Source organism: Sciurus vulgaris, assembly GCF_902686455.1.
Source record: "Sciurus vulgaris genome assembly, chromosome: 8".
Lineage (NCBI taxonomy): Eukaryota > Metazoa > Chordata > Mammalia > Rodentia > Sciuridae > Sciurus > Sciurus vulgaris.
The window spans coordinates 145,473,781-145,494,121 of NC_136468.1; the positions used below are offsets into that span (position 1 = coordinate 145,473,781).

General features: G+C 48.3%; 1 protein-coding gene across 3 annotated transcripts in view; it reads right to left on the reverse strand.

Annotated features, from left to right (window-relative positions):
* The window catches only part of CCDC63 (coiled-coil domain containing 63), a 39,537-nt gene extending 19,768 nt beyond the window's left edge, over positions 1-19,769 (reverse strand). For 2 of the 3 annotated variants that reach the window (XM_079151789.1, XM_079151787.1), the window contains exons 1-4: positions 15,113-15,380; positions 14,547-14,716; positions 12,247-12,436; positions 5-124 (exon numbers count right to left, since the gene is read on the reverse strand). In XM_079151789.1, the coding sequence (XP_079007915.1) occupies positions 5-124; positions 12,247-12,436; positions 14,547-14,716; positions 15,113-15,121 (489 nt within the window). In that variant the 5' untranslated portion in view covers positions 15,122-15,380. Of the gene's footprint in view, positions 1-4; positions 125-12,246; positions 12,437-14,546; positions 14,717-15,112; positions 15,381-19,662 lie in introns of those variants that run through there. The other variant, XM_079151788.1, reaches the window with a different exon arrangement.
* Between the last annotated feature and the right edge of the window lie 572 nt (positions 19,770-20,341).

Genomic DNA, 20,341 nt, shown 5'->3' on the forward strand with positions numbered 1-20,341 from the left:
ATACAAGATTCAAACGGCTTTCCAGAATGCGGATCTGTCTCTGCAGTTTCCGTGGGTTATTGGCCTCCTGCATTTTTGCGAAGATCTGTTTTTGACTGGTGATTTTTTTCTCCATATGAACAATCTGCAAGGGAGAGAGAGAGTGAGAAAGAGAAAGTTAACATCCATAGAGGTATAAATTCTACTCATTGGAGTGGACAAAAGCAAGGACGGCCATAGTCTTTCTTGTCATGTGAATTAAATCTTATCTCTTGAATGTCTGCTGAGTTCAACTTAATCTTAGTCAGTTTGGGGTAAAATGAGGCAATTTAGAGTTTGGGATCTCACCTGTGCATGTGAATTTCACTCACCTATGGATATAAAGACTGCCCCCCTAAGCCATGGTCTCTAGCCCGAATGACCGTCCCCCAAGGGGCCGTCTGTAACCTTGCACAGGTGTTACTTGACCCTTGCAAAACAAGGGTACTGTGGGCATTTAATGGGTTGGTCACAAAATGTCGCACATACTGTGACTTGTGAGACAGCATCCGGCATTCAAGATGTGTCTCTCGTCCCCAGGGACTTCTCAACACCTGGACACGACGCATGACAGACCTTTTATCCCCTTCTGCACCTCCGATGGAACTGTGTTTTTGTTTGTTTTTGCAAGAGTGAGAGGAGTAGGATTTATTCAAGGATGGACAGAGCTTCAGCAGGGTGAGAGGGGGTCTGTAGCAGGTTGCCCTGAATGGTCTTTTCTATGTAAATACACAGACTCCAGGAACAAAGCGACTGTTTACATCAAGAGAAGGTGATTGGGCTGGGGCTATAGCTCAGTGGCAGACTGCTTGCCTGTGGGGGGCACTGGGTTACATTGCAGCATAAAAAAAAAGATTGTGCTGGAATTTACTATTTTAGAGCTCATTTCGCCAGCAGCACCCAGGTTGTGTTGCATGGGAGAAGCATCAGTCGGCAGTTGGGCTGTAGAATCTTTGGTGAGTCTACATAGCTAGACGCCCTCCTGACTACATCTTTCAGACCAGGGGTATGAAGACTGCAGCCCTCAGCCAGATCCAGCCCACTGTTTGTTCTTATTAATAAAGTTTTACTGGGACACAGCCTCACCCATTCACTTAGGTATTGTTTAAGGCAACTGCCTTCAGGCTATATGGGCAGAGTGAAGTAGTTTCAAAAGAGAGCATGTGGCTTACAAAGCCTAAATATTTACTGTTTGGTCCTTTACAAAATGAGTTTCCTGGCCCTGTTCCAGATATATCACACGAGAACATTCACATATGGAATTACATTTAATTGTAGTGGAAATAGCTTTTATTTCTTCTTTATATTATAATTAGGGTATCACGTTGATTTAAAAGAGAAGTAAGCATAACTTCATATCATCTATGAATCATAACAAAGTGTTTATTTATAGCCGAAAAGGGGTATCAGCGAAAGATGTTGAATGAAAGAAACCGGACATAAAGACATACTTTGAAAGTGGTCATTTACGGGCAGTTCCATGTGCAGGCAGAATAAACCCATGATGCTGGAGGTTGGGACAGGGGTTCCTTGGGGGTAGTTAGTGGAAGGGGATCAAGGAGCTTTCTGGGCTCTGGAATGATCTCTCCTGGTACTGGTGAGGGTTGCAGGGATATATACCTACGTGAACATTTATCAGGCTATACCCATAAGATACAAGACCTTGACTGTGTGCAATTAACTCAGTAGAGGGACAGAGGGAGGGAGGCGGAAAGAAAGGGAAAGAACCAGGGACGGGAGCAGCAGGTAAAAAGCCCCACTATCCTAAAGGGATCCGCATCGGTCTTCTATTTGAGAGTCCCCTTCCCGCTGGAGAGTTCGATATTCCCAGATTCAGTCCCTGCCTGGAAGCTGAGGCAGGGTCCCAGTTTCAGAGAAGTCAAGTTCCTTGACGAAGCTGGAGAAAGCCATTTTGGTAGAGGGGATGTCACTCCAAACACTGGGGGGAGAAGTGGAGACAGCCCCCTACCCTAGAAAGGGAAGCAGAGAAGGTAGACAAACCCTCCCAGAAACTTCTAGAAAGGGGGGATGTGGATGGTCACCCGGAATCCCAGGAATGTTATGTTTTGTGATTTGCTTGGTTTTCAGGTTATTTGAAGGAGGGAAGAGAGGGACCCCTTGGAGAAAGAGAGGGTGGGTGGAGGCAAGGGCGCAGATGTTCCAAGGCAAGGTCTCCAGGGTACAAGGGGCTGGGGAGACCTTGCCCGGGAGACTCAGTCCTGCAGAAGGACAGGGGACACCTCCTCCTCTGAAGTGTACACACGTGGCCCAGGGTGGAGGGACATGGGGGAGACACAGGAAGGCCTGGCTGCCACAATCTTGACATCAGACAATCAGTACAGAGGCCACCTCTGTCCAGGGGACTTCTTTTTAAGTAAAAACAAACAAATGCACTGTGGTGTCCTGGACAGACTCCTGGGACACTAAAAGGACACGAATGAATGGGAAACCCAGTGAAATCCCAATAAAGACGGTAGTCCAAGATCCAAGATGGCGGACTAGAGGGAGGCTGCGTTCCTTGTCGCTCTGTAACTCCGGTTTCAAGCAGAGGATATCTGTTTCTCGGTGAGGCAGTTTTTGCTGCTTATCGATCCCCTGCTCTTTACCCCATTTGTCTGCTGTGATGACCTGCAGTCTGCCAGCATATCGACACCTTTTTAGAGTGCAGATTGCTCACTGTCAGGCGTCTATCATCCCCCATTTGCCTGCCTCTCGCCTGTCCATCGCCTGCCTTACACCTATCCATCACACAACGCACGAGGTTCACCTCCCGATCGTCCGATCCTCCAACAACAGTCAGCAAACTGATTGTCTACCACCAGTGGAGCACCAGCTGCCTGCTGTCGCCTGGAAGTTCACTGTTACAGTACCTGCAGGTTTGATTACACAGGCTGCCGCCATTTTGAGATAACAGCCAGGCCCCGTAGGACCCCTGGCCAGAATGACTGAGCCCCGTCTCCAGGATTCCTCAGCCCATCTGATCACTCCCTGTCTCTGGGGCCCTCACATCGACTGACTGCTCCCTATCACCGGGACCCCAGACCAACTGATTGCACCCGGCCTCCAGGATCCCACAACCACACCAAACACACCCGACCTCCAGGACCCCTGCTGGACCAACTGCATCCTGTCTCCAAGACCTCCAGCTGACCACATCCACCCCTGAGCTGCAGCTCCCCATTTGCCAACACATTTCAAAGCCAGAGTGGCCATCTTGGATAATCCTGGAAGCCTTAGCTCTGATCTTTGGGTGAGGCAAAGCCCATCCTGAGACGCCTGCTGGAGGCTTAAAGCTCATTGTCAGGTACCTCTCATGCATCAGGCTACTGAACACTGGGAGGTTTCATTAGTATAGGACTGTTACACAGTAGATTTTCTTTTTTCTCCTTTTAAAAATATTTAAGTTTTTATTTCTTTACTTTTCTTGTTCTCTTTTCCTTTTGTTTACCTGTTCCCTCAGAGTCTCTTTCTCCCTTTTTTGCATGCTAATATCCAATTTCGTTTGATTACACTCTCACCCTATTTTCTAGAACTTCTGTATATTCTTTTCTTATCCCATTAATAGCTACATTCTACATCCCTCTGCATCCTCTTTGTCCTCCATTAGAAACTGCAGACCTTATTGCAAACCTGTTTGTTTTATTGAAGATAATATTTGAACTCATTTTGTTTACTATGACACTTTTGTTATTGTCCCCATAGGGGCTATTTGGTCTAGGATTGCATAGTGTCTGATTTGGGCACTGCTAATATTGATCTCCCCTTAAAGAAAGGTTTTTGGAAACCTATAGGGTCACTATAAGCCTATGGGGGGAAATCTGCAATACCCCAGATCAGCACTGCTATAGGGGAAGATACATGAACAACATGAAAAAACAAGGGAAGAAAATGATCCAAACAAATCTAGATTCTATAGTAATAGAATCCAATGACAGTATGTTAGAAGAAATGTCAGAAAAGGACTTCAGATTATATATGATTAAGATGATTCGCGAAGCAAAGGATGAGATAAGAGAGCAAATGCAGGCAACGAATGATAATACCAATAAGCTGAAAGAGCACCTGCAGGAAGCAAAAGATCATTTCAACAAAGAGATAGAGATTCTCAAAAAAACCAAAAAAAAAAAAACCAAACAAACAAACAAACAAACAAACAAAAAAACCCAGAAATCCTTGAAATGAAGGAGACAATAAACCAAATAAAAAACTCAATGGAAAGCATCACCAACAGACTAGACCACTTGGAAGACAGAACCTCAGACAATGAAGACAAAATATTTAATCTTGAAAATAAAGTTGCCAAACAGAGACAATGGTAAGAAATCATGAACAGAATCTCCAAGAACTATGGGATATCATGAAAAGACCAAATTTAAGAATTATTGGGATTGAGGAAGGCACAGAGATACAAACCAAAGGAATGAACAACCTATTCAAAGAAATAATATCAGAAAGTTCCCCAAACCTGAAGAATGAAATGGAAAATCAAATACAAGAGGCTTACACAACATCAAATGCACAGAATCACAACAGATCCACACCAAGACACATTATAATGAAAATGCCTAACATTCAAAATAAAGATAGGATTTTGAAGGCTGCGAGAGAAAAGCATCAGATTACATATAGGGGGAGACCAATACAGATAGCAGCCGACTTCTCAACCCAGACTCTAAAAGCTAGAAAGGCCTGGAACAACATATTATTTCAAGCTCTGAAAGAACATGGTTGCCAACCAAGAATCCTATACCCAGCAAAACTAACCTTCAGATTTGAAGATGAAATAAAATCCTTCCATGATAAACATAAGTTAAAAGAATTTACAAATAGAAAGCCTGCACTACAGAATGTTCTCAACAAAATAGTCCATGAGGAGGAAATGAAAAACAACAATGGAGGTCAGCAAAGGGAGGAACTACCTTAGAGAAAAACCACTCAAAGGAGAAACCAAGCCGACTTAAAAACCAAAAATAAGCCAAATGACTGGGAATACAAATCATTTCTCAATAATAACCCTGAACGTTAATGGCCTAAACTCATCAATCAAAAGACATAGACTGGCAGAATGGATTAAAAAGAAAGACCCAACAATATGCTGCCTGCAAGAGACTCATCTCATAGAAAAAGATATCCACAGACTAAAGGTGAAAGGATGGGAAAAAACCTACCACGCACATGGACTCAGTAAAAAAGTGAGGGTTTCCATCCTTATATCAGATAAAGTGGACTTCAAGCCAAAGTTAGTCAGAAGGGATAAGGAAGGACATTTCATACTGCTTAAGGGAACCATAAATCAGGAATACATAACGATAGTAAATATTTATGCCCCAAACAATGGTGCACCCCTGTACATCAAACAAATCCTTCTCAATTTCAGGAATCACATAGACCACAACACAATAATTCTGGGTGACTTTAATGCACTGCTGTCACCACTAGATAGATCTTCCAAACAAAATCCAACCAAAGAAGCCATAGAACTCAATAACACAATCAATAACCTAGCCTTAATAGACATATATAGAATATTCCATCCATCAACGAGCGGATTCACTTTCTTCTCAGCAGCACATGGAACCTTCTCGAAAATAGACCATATGTTATGCCACAAAGCAGCCCTTAGGAAATGCAAAAAAATAGAGATACTGCCTTGTGTTCTATCAGATCATAATGGACTGAGAGTAGAAATCAATGACAAAATAAAAAACAGAAATTACTCCAACACCTGGAGACTAAATAATATGCTATTGAATGAAACATGGATAACAGAAAACATCAGGGAGGAGATTAAAAAATTCTTAGAGGTCAATGAGAACGATGATACAACATATCAAAATCTCTGGGACACTATGAAAGCGGTACTAAGAGGAAAATTCATTGCATGGAGCACATTCCAGAAAAGAATGAAAAGTCAACAACTAAATGACCTAACATTACAGCTCAAAGCCCTAGGAAAAGAAGAACAGAATAACAGCAAAAGTAGTAGAAGACAGGAAATAATTAAAATCAGAACTGAAATCAATGAAATTGAAACAAAAGAAACTATTCAAAAAATTGACAAAACAAAAAGTTGGTTCTTTGAGAAAGTAAACAAAATAGACAAACCCTTAGCCACACTAAAACAAAGAGAAGGAGAGAGAAGACTCAAATTACTAAAATACATGATGCAAAAGGAAATATCACAACAGACACCACTGAGATACAGAACATAATGAGAAGCTACTTTGAAAATCTGTATTCCAACAAAATAGAAACTACTGAAGACATTGACAAATTTCTAGAGGCATATGCTCCTCCCAAACTGAACGAGGAGGACATACACGATTTAAACAGATCAATATCAAGCAATGAAATAGAAGAAGCCATTAAAAACCTACCATCCAAGAAAAACCCAGGACCAGACGGATTCTCAGCTGAGTTCTACAACACCTTCAAAGAAGAACTCATTCCAATACTTCTCAAAGTATTCCAGGAAATAGAAAAGGAGGGTACCCTACCAAACTCATTTCATGAAGCTAATATCACCCTAATATATCCAAACCAGGAAAAGACACATCAAGGAAAGAAAATTTTAGACCAATATCCTTGATGAATATAGATGCAAAGATCCTTAACAAAATATCGGCAAATCGTATCCAAAAACATATTAAGAAAATTGTGCACCATGATCAAGTGGGGTTCATCCCTGGAATGCAAGGATGGTTCAACATTCATAAATCAATAAACGTAATCAATCATGTCAATAGACTTAAGGATAAGAATCAAATGGTTATTTCAATTGGCGCAGAAAAAGCGTTCAACAAAATACAACACCCCTTCATGCTGAAAACACTAGAAAAAATAGGAATAGTAGGAACATATCTGAACATTGTAAAGGCTATTTATGCTAAGCCCATGGCCGACATCATTCTTAATGGAGAAAAACTGAAACCATTCCCTTTAAAAACAGGAACAAGACAGGGATGTCCTCTTTCACCACTTCTATTCAACACTGTCCTCGAAACTCTAGCCAGAGCAATTAGGCAGACCAAAGAAATTAAAGGGATACGAATAGGAAAAGAGGAACTTAAGCTGTCACTATTTGCGGATGACATGATTCTATATTTAGAGGATCCAAAAACCTCCTCCAGAAAACTTCTAGACCTCATCAATGAATTCAGCAAAATAGCAGGCTATAAAATCAACATGCATAAATCTAAAGCATTTTTATATGCAAATGACAAAACAGCTGAAAGGGAAATGAGGAAAACAACCTCAAAAATAAAAAAATAAAATACTTGGGCATCAATCTAACCAAAGAGGTAAAAGACCTCTACAATGAAAACTACAAAACATTGAAGAAAGAAATTAAGGAAGACCTTAAAAGATGGAAAGATCTCCCATGTTCTTGGATAGGCAGAATTAATATTGTCAAAATGGCCATACTACCAAAAGTGCTATACAGATTCAATGCAATTCCAATTAAAATCCCAATGACGTACCTTACAGAAATAGAGCAAGCAGTCATGAAATTCATCTGGAAGAATAAGAAACCCAGAATAGCTAAAGCAATCCTTAGCAGGAAGAATGAAGCAGGAGGTATCACAATACCAGAACTTCAACTATACTACAAAGCAATAGTAACAAAAACGGCATGGTATTGGCACCAAAATAGACAGGTAGATCAATGGTACAGAATAGAGGACACGGACACAAACCCAAATAAATACAATTTTCTCATACTAGACAAAGGGGCCAAAAATATGCAACAGAGAAAAGATAGCCTCTTCAACAAATGGTGCTGGGAGAATTGGAAATCCATATGCAACAGAATGAAACTAAACCCCTCTCACCCTGCACAAAAATCAATTCACAATGGATCAAGGACCTTGAAATCAGACCAGAGACCCTGCATCTTATAGAAGAAAAAGTAGGTCCAAACCTTCAACTTGTTGGCTTAGGATCAGACTTCCTTAACAGGACTCCCATAGCACAAGAAATAAAAGCAAGAATCAATAACTGGAACAGATTCAAACTAAATAGCTTTCTCTCAGCAAAGGAAACTATCAGCAATGCGAAGAGAGAGCCTACAGAGTGGGAGAATATCTTTGCCACTCATACTTCAGATAGAGCACTAATTTCCAGAATATATAAAGAACTCAAAAAACTACACCAAGAATACAAATAACCCAATCAACAAATGGGCTAAGGATATGAACAGAAGCTTCACAGAAGAAGATCTACAAGCAATCAACAAATATATGAAAAAATGTTCACCATCTTTAGTAATAAGAGAAATGCAAATCAAAACTACACTAAGATTCCATCTCACCCCAATTAGAATGGCAATTATCAAGAATACAAGCAACAATAGGTGTTGGAGAGGATGTGGGGAAAAAGGTACACTCATACATTGCTGGTGGGGCTGCAAATTAGTGCAGCCACTCTGGAAAGCAGTGTGGAGATTCCTTAGAAAACTTGGAATGGACCTACTATTTGACCTAGCTATCCCACTCCTTGGCCTATACCCAAAGGACTTAAAATCAGCACACTACAGAGATACAGCCACATCAATGTTCATAGCTGTTCAATTCACAATAGCCAGATTATGGAACCAACCTAGATGCCCTTCCATTGATGAATAGATAAAGAAACTGTGATATATATATATATATATATATATATATATATATATATACAATGGAATATTACTCATCTATAAAGAATAATAAAATTATGGCATTTGCAGGCAAATGGATGAAATTGGAGAATATCATGTTAAGTGAGATAAGCCAATCTCAAAAATCCAAAAGGCGAATGATCTCACTGATAAGCAGATGATGACACATAATGTGGGGTGGGAGGGGGACAAGAATGGAGGAAGGAGGGATTATATAGAGGGAAAAGAGGTGGGAGGGGTGGGGGGGAAGGAAAATAAATAACAGAATGAATCAAACATCATTACTCTATGTAAATGTATGAATATGTAAATGGTATGCTGTTACTCCATGTACAAACTGAAACAACATGTATCCCATTTGTTTATAATAAAAATAAATTAAAAAAAAAAAAGATGGTAGGCCAGTTCACAGTCATGTACCAAGGTGAATTTCTTGGTCCTGATGAGTGTCCAAAAGTAACCTAAGATGATCCCCTTCTTAGGGCAGCAGGGTGAAGGGCCTGTGGAAGCCTCTGTCTTAGCTTTGTTACTTTTCTGTGTATTTAGAATTATTCCAAAATACAAAGTCTACTTAAAAAATAATAGATAAATAAATACCCTTTGATTCGAGCCTCTTGGTTAGATACTACGTTACTTGCAGCCCAAAGCTTGCCTACCCCACTTTCCCTATTAGGATAATGGACTGACTCTGGTTTCAGATAAGTGAAACACACCCCCCCACAGCTGGCAGAAAAGAATTTACATGTCTCTCTCTACCCAAATGCCACCTGGTCACTGTCCCTTAAACCTCACTCCACAGCTGCCATCTCCACCCTCTGCCGGCAGCGAGCGTAGCCGGCTGCAGAGTCGGGGCTTAGTCCACGCGGGGGTAAACTCCCCCTTCTCCACCCGTCCTTCAGCCCCACCGAGAAGCAGCAGCTTGAGCAAAGTCCCAGGAGACCCAGGCCAGCCTGCCAATGTCCTCTGAAGAAGAGCACCCCTGGAGACTGCGAGGACCAGGTACTAACTGTAACAGGGGCACTTCCTCTTCTGAGGTTTGGGCTGCGACTAAGAGGTGAGGCATTCCAGGGAGACCCTGGGCGTAAAGGCAGCAGGGCAATGAAGGGGACACTGCACTTAAGCACCCTGGTGTGTTCCTGTTTGTCTAGAGGCGGCGGCTGGGATTCACCTGGGAGGACGGGCTGAAGCTCAGCTCTTGTTCTGGGCTTCAGGGGTCCTAGGTGAAGGAGGACTTGGTGCCTCAGTGAGAGGCAAAGCTTGTCACCCACACTGAGTCTGCCTCTGGCTGGGGGTCACAGGCCCCTGAGCCACGCCTGGGCTGCTGAATCCTGGGAGCAGTTGTGCCGGGACCCCTGAGTTTCAAGGCCCTTCATTGATCCCCACATCTTCACGAAGTCTCTGTAGCACAGTCCCTGCCATTACCATGGGATACAGAAAGAAAAATCTATGCCTGCAGTTGCAAGCTATAGATAGGTGGCTGGCATAAAATAGTAAAATGAGCCAACTAAGACACAACGGAGAGTGCAGCAGTGCACACCTGTAATCCCCGCCTCTCAGGAGGCCGAGGCAGGAGGATCGCAAGTTGAAGGCCAGCCTCAGCAACTTAACCAGACCCTAAGCAACTTAGACCCTGTCTCAAATTAAAAGGGCTGGGGATGTGGCTCAGTGGTAGACACCCCTGGGTTCAATCCCCGCCCCAAATAAAACAGGTTGGCAGAGTGCTGTAGTGTGCATCTGGAATGTTTCCCCAAAGACCCGTGTGCAAAGACCTGTTCCCCAGGGAGGTGCTGTTAGGAAGCTGTGCCACCTGAAGAGGACCCAGCCCCTTCCTCTCCCTCCTGTGGCTCACCATGAGGTGAGGGACTGCTGTTCGGGTGTGGGGGGCACCAGAAGGCACTCTGGAGCTGCCTGGCCTGGGGCAAAACATAGCCCAGAGGGTTTGCACCGGGCAGTGAGTGCCATGATCTGTGGAGGATCCCACACTAGGCTGTCCTCGCTGAGTGCTTATCAAGACCCACGTCCCCATCCCTCTGGTTTCCTGCCTCTCTCACTCATCCATTCGTGCCTAGTAACACCTGTTCCCGCGCCAGGCAGGAGAATGCGGTCAGCAGGACAGAGGTCCCTGCCCTCGGAGACTTACAATCCAGCCTGGCAGTGAGCCGTGCAGGGCGAAGCCTCGGGAGAGGGGACAGGCTCAGTTGGAGACATTGAGCGGGGACAGGAAATAGCCTTTGAGCTGGGACCTCAGGGATGAAGAGGAGCTCACCAAGCAGGGGGAACAGCCCAGGAAGAGGCCTCACAGGAAGGACGGCACTGTGGGTTCAAAAGCCAGGAGGACGGAACACCCAGGAGCGGGCAGGAGGGTCACAGGGCAGCAAGACCGTGCCCACAAGAGCATGTGGCCTTCAGGGAAAAGACAGCAGAAGGCCACGGAAGAGTCTGAGGCAGAGGCAAGATGAAATGGATGTGCACTGAGAACCTGCCGTGTGCCCGACACTGCCTAGGGCAGAGGCGGCAGGCACGGGGACCAAGAGGACATAGCCCTAGCCTCCTGGAGCAGCGGACCTGGAGATAGACGGAAGCCGCGCTGCCTCCAGGCGGAATGGCCACCCTGAGAAGAGCTAGGAAGGAGCCGTGGGTGCCGTGGACGAGGGTGGGGGCCATGCAGCCCCCGGATGGACTCCCGGCCCCGCTCCACGCAGAGGCTGACCTGGGAGGATCACAGTGGGGTCCTCCCTTCCTCTGGCTGCCTCCTGCTCTCCAGGGCCACACCACGTGCCCCCGTTGCTGTCCTACAGATTCTCACTGTAAACAGTCCCTCCCTCGACCTGACTCCACGCCCGCTGCAGAGGGTGCTACCTGCTCCTGGACAGCAGCCTGAATGGGAGAAGGAGCTACGTACACTGGAGACAGGACACATAACAGCTCCCCCCAAAAAAAGTCACATAAAAATTGAGACCTGAAAGACAATCAGGGTGGTGACAGGGAGCATGTGCAAAGGCCCTGAGGTGAGCCAGAAAGGTGGGCAGGGGCTGAACCACGCGGGGCCCTTCAATACCTACCAGGGACAAGATCATTAATGCCACCCAGTAAATCTTAGCTCTCCACCTTTGGATGCATGGTAGGGTTGCACTTCCTGGACCCCCGTGTGGATGGGTGAGTCACATGACTCTCCTGAGCCAACAAGTCATGAGCAGACGTGACATGGGTGTTCAAGGGCCAGCGTGAGGCCCTCCAGAACTCTCCTTTTCCCTGGCGTAATACCTGGCAGTGTTCTGGATGGACGCCATTCTGCCCTGGCCACCCATGGCAGATCTGCATCATGAACCAGGAAGAGGCCTTCCTTGTTATAAGGCTGGAGGCTGGGGAAGGGGTGGCGGTCACTGCCCCTGGCTGATGTGCCAAGGACTGCAGCGCCCTGGGGAGCACGGGAAGCAATGGGACTGAGCGCAGACCCTGGGAGCCCCGTGGGCACACGGGTGGCGGCATTCCGGGAAGCGGAGGGGGAGGACAGCCAGGTCTGCCTAGGGCGTCCTGGGGATGCCCGCTGCTTCCCCTGGAGGCCGCACCTTCTCGTCCAGCTCCGCCAGCAACCCCTTCATGGACTTGATCAGGCCCTCGTAGTCCTCCTTGGCCTGCAACAGGAAACGCAGCTCTATGTAGTTTTTCTGATTCAGATCCAAGTTCCTGGAGGACTTCAGGAGACCCAGCACCAGGGCGATCTCATTCTGCTCTGCTTGGAGGGCCTGGATTTCCTTGCTGTTGGGAAAGCGGCCTGCAGTTAACCCAGAACCTCAGAAATTACCTCCAAGGAATATTCCAGGTACCTGAGCCCTGAAAGGAGCCTGGCAGACGTCCTCCCACCTTGGGGACTGAGATCTGGGCCTAGCACCCCGACCGCCTGAGACCCCGTTTCTCTCCTGGGAAGGTCAGTGATGCACTAAAGTGACGTGGGTCTTTCTTCTCTCCACTCTGGAGCAGAGCTGGTGGGGGCTGTGCAGCTGAACAACGAGAAAGGGCACAAAGGCCGAGTTTCTGGCAGAGTCTGGATCCCCGGCTCCTGCTGCTGGTGTGCTTTGGGGGCCCGATGCCTCAGTGTCTTTTGGAAGCTGCATTTTGGAGAAATGCAGAACCTCAGGCCCCAACCTGGGACCGAGTGGATCAGAAGCTCCTCCAGTGTTCCACAGACTCACTGAAGCAGGGCTCTAGAATGCTAAAGAATGTTCTAGGGTAGAGGTTAGCAAACCTTCTATAAAAGGCCAGAGAGTACATATTTAGGCTTTGTGAGCCATTGGGTCCCCTCTTGAAACCTCGGAATCCTCGCAGCAGAGCCAAAAAGTGACCTCAGGCAATAATCTAATAGGCGTGGCTGCGGGCCAAAAAAGAATCCTATTTTCTGTTTCATTTAATCAGTCACAACTTCAATAGCCACACAGGGATAGGGACCCGCGCACCGAGTCTTCTCAACTTGCAACTGGACTTTTCTCCTCTTCTTCAGTCTCTCCGGGAAGGGGGTCTTTGTAAAGGTGGAGAGAAAAGAGAGACAGCTGCACCTGATTAGCCATTTGGTGGGGCGATTAAAGCAAAAGGAAGGTTTGTTGTAGGCAGCCCTTAGACAGTAAGGGAGGGAGGCACCCCTAGATTTAAGGGGTGCTCACTCTGAGGGTAGTTTAAGGGAGGGGTGGGCACTTGGAAAAAGTGCCCCAGGGACCTCTCCTCAGTTTCGCTTCTATTGATAGGCGTTCACTGTAAAGAACCTACACTCCGCCCCTTCAGTTCCACCAAAGTGAAACTGGACCCAGTGGGCCCATGTAGAGACACGCCAGGAAGGGGGCATCTCTCAATGCCCACCAGGCGTTGGCTGGGAGTCAGATGGCCAGGCACGGATGTGCAGGTCATGGACAGCACCGCCCTGGGGGATGCCAACAAAACACGACAGATTCCTTATTTATTACACTTTCCTAGGAGACACTTTTGCTTATTCTAATAAAATCCCTACATAATGATCATCTTTCCAACAGATGGCAGTAAAGTGTCTTGGGAAAGGATGTCTCTTAAAAATTCCCAGGGCCGTCCCATATGGATTAGCCCTGGCCAGGATGAAGTGAATCCACCGGAACCTAAAGAACCATTTTCTCCATCCCCTGAACTTGATGCATCACCCCACACGAAGACTATCTAACAGTAAGCTTTCTCTAAACTTTATGGAGGTAGCTAAGGCATTAAATCCCCTTGGAAGGGATCTAAGAATTCCTGTTTCACACTTTGTTGATTCAACTCCAGGGAACACCTGTTACCCAAAGAAATATACACATCATTATTTCTAGGGTAACCACTTTCACAGGTTCCATCATGAAGTTCCCAGGACGCACACATCGCAAAAGCCATTGGAATCCGCAGCCCCAACAACTTCCAGAAGGCTCCTCCAGGGCAGGAGCAGCCACGCCCACTTCTCCTCCCCTGGCCCCGCCCCACCCGCCACAGCTGATTGGACCAGGAGTAGACACCTGACCCAAGCTGAGCCAATCACAGCCCCCCTCCCCTGGGAATCTGGGACTGATCAAGTCTCGGCCCTGGGTCACTGGCTGACTCGAGAGTTGGGGGCAGTCATTTCCTTCCAGCAGGGGCTGAAATTCAGAGAGCGGACAGGAACCACAGGTAGAGAGAAAGAGACCCCAGAAATCCTCACTCAGGGACCTCCCTGAGCTGTGGGTGGCTGGCTCCCCGGTCCCCGACACCCCTGGATGCTGACAACCATTGCTTCGGGGGTTTCTCTTGCAAGTGGAGCCTTTCCATGAGGACAGGGTTCCTGAGAAGGTGAGCCCGTGAAGCCCACCCCACTGTCCTCCGAAGCCCCGCCGTCACTTACTGCTGGCCGGAGATCTTCTGCTGGCTGACGAAGTTGAAGGACTTGCGACTTTCCACCATCTTGCGGAACTGCTGCCTCAGCTTCCGAAGCTCGGCCTCTGCCAGCTGCTCCTTGACCTTCTCTGAAGGTTCTGGAAGGCTTTCTGAGTTTTTTCTCCTGTGCTTCTTCAACTGGTTGTGATGGGGCAGAGAGCAAGGGGTTAGGTGACCAGAGAAGCCCGCCCTTGGCTCAAGGGCGGATGACTGCCTGGACAGGGCTAGAAGGGAAAGGCCACCTGGGACGATGGCGAGTACTTGTCTGCTTCATGGAAACCCTGCCCTGGGCTGCCAGGGTGGACAGACGGCTCCTTCCAATATCACATACTCAAGAGGTGCCTTACTATGTTGGGAAGAGGGTGTTCTTTGGGGGCCCTGGGTTCAAGTCCTGGCTTTGCCACCTTTTGTGACCTGGGGAGAGTCACTGGGTGCCTCTGAGCTTCCAGCCTCCCATCTAAAAAAAATGGCAAGAGCTAATTCTTGTGAAGTGGACAGCAGAGTGCCCGACTCCCCAGGAGCGTGGTTACCTACCACCGGCATTGTGAAGGACTCGAACTTTCCTCTGCTCAGACACTGGGAGGTCGAAGCCAGTGAGCACACCTCTCTGTCTCAGCAATGTCCTGTCCATGGGGGCAAAAGGCAAAGAACGTGTAAGCTACCCTGCTGGTGGTGCAGGACTGAGTGACCCCTCCCTGCTTGCCCACTCTCCCCAGTCCCTTCCTCCGCCCACAGCTTGGCACGTGAGGACCAGGCAGATGGCTGCCCGGGTGTGAGAAGAGCCCCCCCTTTTAAAGCAATGTTTGCCCGGAACTTGTTCCTCTCACGATTTATTATTAGGAGTTGGGCAGATGGTTCCAGCATGTCACTTACCCTTCTGCTCCCAGTGTTCCCAAAGAAAAGGGGGCAAAGTGGCATTGGGGTGGCATGTCCCCTGATAAAGCCAGAATAAAATGTGCCCAGTTACAGTGGTGGGTGGACTGCACCCCTTCCTTTCAGAGCAGAGCCAGTGGCACCAAGTGACATTTTTATCAGGTCATCACTTGAACCTCACCTGGCCTACTCAGAGGAGGGGGTGATATGGACTCTCTAAGCCCCATGTGGCTGTGTCCCCACTCCCAGACTCAGGGGCCAGATTCCTAAAGCAGCAATTCTAGCTTTGTCACCCACTGAGGAGGGGTCTGGAAATACAGGGGATTAAAGCAGTGGTTGTGTTTTTCACAAGATCTCAGCTCAAATTCCACCACAACCACTTACTAGCCTTGGGCAAGTCATTTCAGTTCTGTGGAGGCTCAGTTTCACCATCTGGAGAATTCTAGAAGCCACCTTGCAAGACATTATGTGTAAGGCACTGTCCCAGGCACATATTAAGTGCTCAGTAAACAGTGGCTGGTGTAATACAGGTCATTCCACATGGTGAAGTGTGGTGGTGAATGTCTCCGAGGGTTTGCGGGGTCCAGCATTCCTTAGCTCCTGGAGAGGAGGCCCTGAAGTGCTTGTGAGAGGCCATGGAGAAGCCACAACCTGCCCCTGGGTCTTGTTCCTCTAGGGATGACTGCATCTCACCAGTTTCAGGAGTGGAACATCTGACTCTAGATGGACCAATCTGGTCCCTGCCCAATCTGCATAATCCTAGCCATCTGGCCTAGGATTAGCCCCTGGATGGTCATGTGACCCTGGCTAGTCTAAGAAGATGAGTAGTGGAATCAAAGCTTGAACCCTCAGGGAGAGAGAGACTTTGCTTCCTCCTGTACTTGAACCTAGGAGAAAGAGGTTAGGAATGACCGACGACCATCTGGTCTCTGCAGGGGGACCTGAGAATAAAGCTAATGTGGAAAGAGACTGAATCTTGAAAACATCATTTAAGCCTCTAGTTTAGCCAAGCCTGAAGATGCCACTGGGTTATGTCCAATGAAGCAATCCGAGTTTTCTATCACTCGCATCTACATAGAGTTCTCATGCCTGAAGTACTTAAATCCACCCAGCACAAACACTGAGCCCCTACTGTGTGCTAAACATGATAGGGAATTTGGTGGTGAATCAGCCTTCAAGATGCTGTGGATAGGCTGGGAGCGTGGTGCACGCCTGTAATCCCAGCAGCTTGGGAGGCTGAGACAGGAGGATCACAAGTTCAAAGGCAGCCTCAGCAAATTAGCGAGGCCCTAAGCAACTCAGTGAGATCCTGTCTCAAAATTAAAATTAGAGCTGGGGATGTGGCTCAGTGGGTTCAATTCCTGGCAGACACACATAAAAAAAAGAATGTGGCTGAAGCAGCTGAGAATGAAGTCGTGGGAGAGTCTCCACAAAGGAGATGGCTTTTAATTTGGATTTGGAAGAAGGAACAGGACCTCCCCAAGCAGAGGGGGAAAGTGTAGAGGGAATTCCAGGCATAGAGAATGGCCCAGGCAAAGGTCGAGAAGCAAATGAATAAAAAGCGTGCTCAGGAGATGATGGGGGTGGAGTGTAGGGGGCCACAGCCAGTGGGGAGTGACAGGGAAAGAGGTCTGGAAAAGCCTGGTTGTGCTTTGAAAGCAAGGATGTCCTAAGACCAACCTGGAAGCCATCCGGTTCCTGGCCCCCTCAACACCTACCTCCCCCTGGCTCAGAGTGGCCCCGAGGAAGCTTCTAGAGCTTATGCTTCCCAGCTACTCTTACATCCAGGCACAGCCAGTGACAAATTCTCACCAATGGTGTGTGAGCAACTCCTGGACCACACCTTTTAAAGAAATGAGGTGACTTTTCCATTCTCTCTTCCCCAATGGACATTTATGGGAGGCTGAGCCACAGGACAGATTCCCAAATCAAATTATGGAAGAAGTCACCTGCCAACCATGAACACCCTTAAAGGACTCATATAAGTGAGAAACTAACTTCCGTGCACCATGCCAATGTTATGTGGAGACTTATTTGTCACAGCAGCTAGAATGACCTGAGCTAACTATAGCTAACATCTTCCTTCTTAACAGAACGTTGATTTTGTGCCCCCTCAATGTACTGGAAGATGAATTGTGATTGGTTCCCAGTAATCATGGTAACTCCGCCCCTCTTTGTCAATGATTGGTTTAAGGATGGGCATGTGCCCCCAGCTCTGGCCAATGAGACATAAGGAGAAGTCTGTTCCTATTTGTTTGTGACCGAATAGAAATTGATCCATGTTTCTCTTTCTGTCTACTTTTGGAAAGTTCGGTGAAGGTTGGTGCTGTGGCAACGATCCAATGACCATGAGAAGAAATATTACTGTAAAACTGAGGAGCACAAAGGAGAAAGATGGGGGACGTTTCCGGCCCTTATTAACACTCTCTGCGGTTGCCCCTCCTGGGAACTGCCTACCTCCAGGCTTCTTGTTGAGTGAAACAGGTGTCACTATTGTTTAAGGCAGTCTCATCAAGTAATGTGTCCACTACAGCCTAACGCCTTCCTAACTTACATGATCCACTGCCTTGAAAATGACTTTCAGCCTGATAGGTAATGGGACAATAGTGGCTGGCAATCCAAGAACCTCTGACTTTTCTCTGTTCTAGAAGGCTTGGAAGCCAACTGAATTTTGATAAATGGTGTTTAAAGGAAAATATCTAGTGTTGGGACACTCCCACAGGCAGGGAGGCCGGGTAAGGGCAGTGAATGGGCCATGTCTCAGTTGTCTCTGGAGGAGCCCTGGATGCGGGTGGAAGCTGACTGAGCAGGAGGCCCCTCACTGATAATGTCTGGGCAGAGGAAACTCATTCTGGGACCACTTTCAGCTCTGGGACTCTGTGCAGCCTCGGTTTCCCGTTGTCCCGGAGCCCACCTGTGTCCCGGGGCTCTTTGGGTCCTAAGTGGTTCTGCCAAGCACTGACTTAAAAGCGGGACTGGGTGCACGTGCCTTCCACGGGCAGTGTGCTTCGGCCTCTCTGAGCTTCGGTTTCCTCATCTGTAGAATGGGAACACCCACGCCCACGTCTCAGCCTGGGGTAGTGTGTACTTAGCACACGCCCGATCAGAGATGGATGGATGGAGCTTGTCTGCCAGGCTCTGCGGGTCCCTGAGCTCACTGGCTGTGTGCTGAGTGGCGTTCCCTGGGAGCTGGTGCTGTTTGCTGAGACATACTCGCAGCCACAGAACCAGCTCCTCAAGGATCCTGGCTTCTCTTCAGCTTCCAGAGGCCAACACAGGCCTCCTCTGGTCAGTACCCAGAAGGAGGTACGGAAGGGTGGGTCCTTCCACTCCCTGGGGATAGATCCTCCCTTGTCCTCAGAGCTGGGTCTTTGGAGAATGCCCCCGGTGTCCTGGTCCCGGTCTTACCACCCTCTCATTCAAGGTTCTCAAACTCACAGTCTCAGGGTCCAACCCAACCAGCCTTCCTTCACAGTTTCAAAACATGAATGTGGGCCGCGCTCTCTCTCCTGGCCACAAGCTCCACTCTTCCCTGCTGCCTAAAGGCTCCTTCCCCACTTCCCTTGTGCCCTATAACTGCCTGGAGCCAACAGGTCCTGGGAGGCACCCAAGCTGGCACACTTCTGGGGAGCAGTGTGTGCAACCGAGGAAAGTGCTGAGAAGTCAGGGCCTCCCATTCCCTGGGGCTCAGTCGGCCCCAGGCTGCAACCATAGTCCCCGGCACAGGGTAAACTCTTGGCAAATACGCTGTTTGAACGGATGACCTTCCCTCCAGGCAGGGGCCGCCTTCACCATCTAATATTTAGTTAGCTGACCCCTTCTCTGCTTCCAAATTTTGACAATCTGACTTTAAAGGATAAGCCTGGCCTGTGGAGGGTTCTGCAGGGACCCTGGGTCAGGCAGCTTTGTGGATTAGACTGAGACATGGCTGCACAACTCAGGAATTAAATATGTGTCTGGGGACTAGCTAAGCAGGGATGCAGAAAGACATACGTATATTAAAAAAAAAAAAAAAAAAGGTCGTTATGGGAGGAAACTGGAAATGCGTTGGGCTTTTCAGGAGTTACTGTACACACTGTATTTCACTCGGGTTTGATGGGGAACGGGCGGTCCAGGCTGAGGGCCGCTTGGTCTGCAGGGGTTGCGGGCGGCCGCCAGCGTTGCTTTTGCCCGGCAGGTGGCGCTGCGGCGCGGCGGGGCGGGGGACTCACCGGCAGCCGGCTGCCCGGTTGCAGCCGGTCTGCGCGCGGCTCCGGCCGCGGGTCCGACGACGCGAGCGCTTGCTGCACGGCGGCGCGGCGCCAGCCCGGTCCCAGTGCGGCCGCCTCGGCCCGGAGCGCGCGCCCTTGTGACGCGCACAGCCGGCGTTCTCCCCGGAAGGCGCTGCGGGGCGCGGGCCTCCGGCACGACCCGCAGCTGCGGCGAGGGAGGGGAGGGGGACACGCTCCTCCGCGACCTGCGGCGACCCCTCGCCAGGCTAGCCATCCAGAGGGGCGCTCCTGGCCCGGAGTGACCCCGCCTTGGTCCTTGGCCACTCCTGCTGCTGATCACCAGCCCTTGGCCACGCGCCTCTCCATTCGCTGTCTTCCTACTCGCGCGCTCTCAGCGACCCCGCCGGGCAGACTGCACCCGCAGTGAACTCAGCCCCAGGCCCGCTCCTCTGCAAAAAATTTAAAAATCGATTATAAAGAAAGAAATTCACCAGTGCTGGGTCCTTGGGGACCACCCCTCTGCTGCCCCCTGTATGACACAGGGAAGCCCAGTCTGATCAAGGTCAAGGGTGATTAATCATGAGCATTCCACTGTGCTAACAGAGTTTGGTAGTTTAGAGATGAACACTTTTCGTACAGTTGGCCCCAAAACACTTCCTCGGGGGCTACATTCAATAAC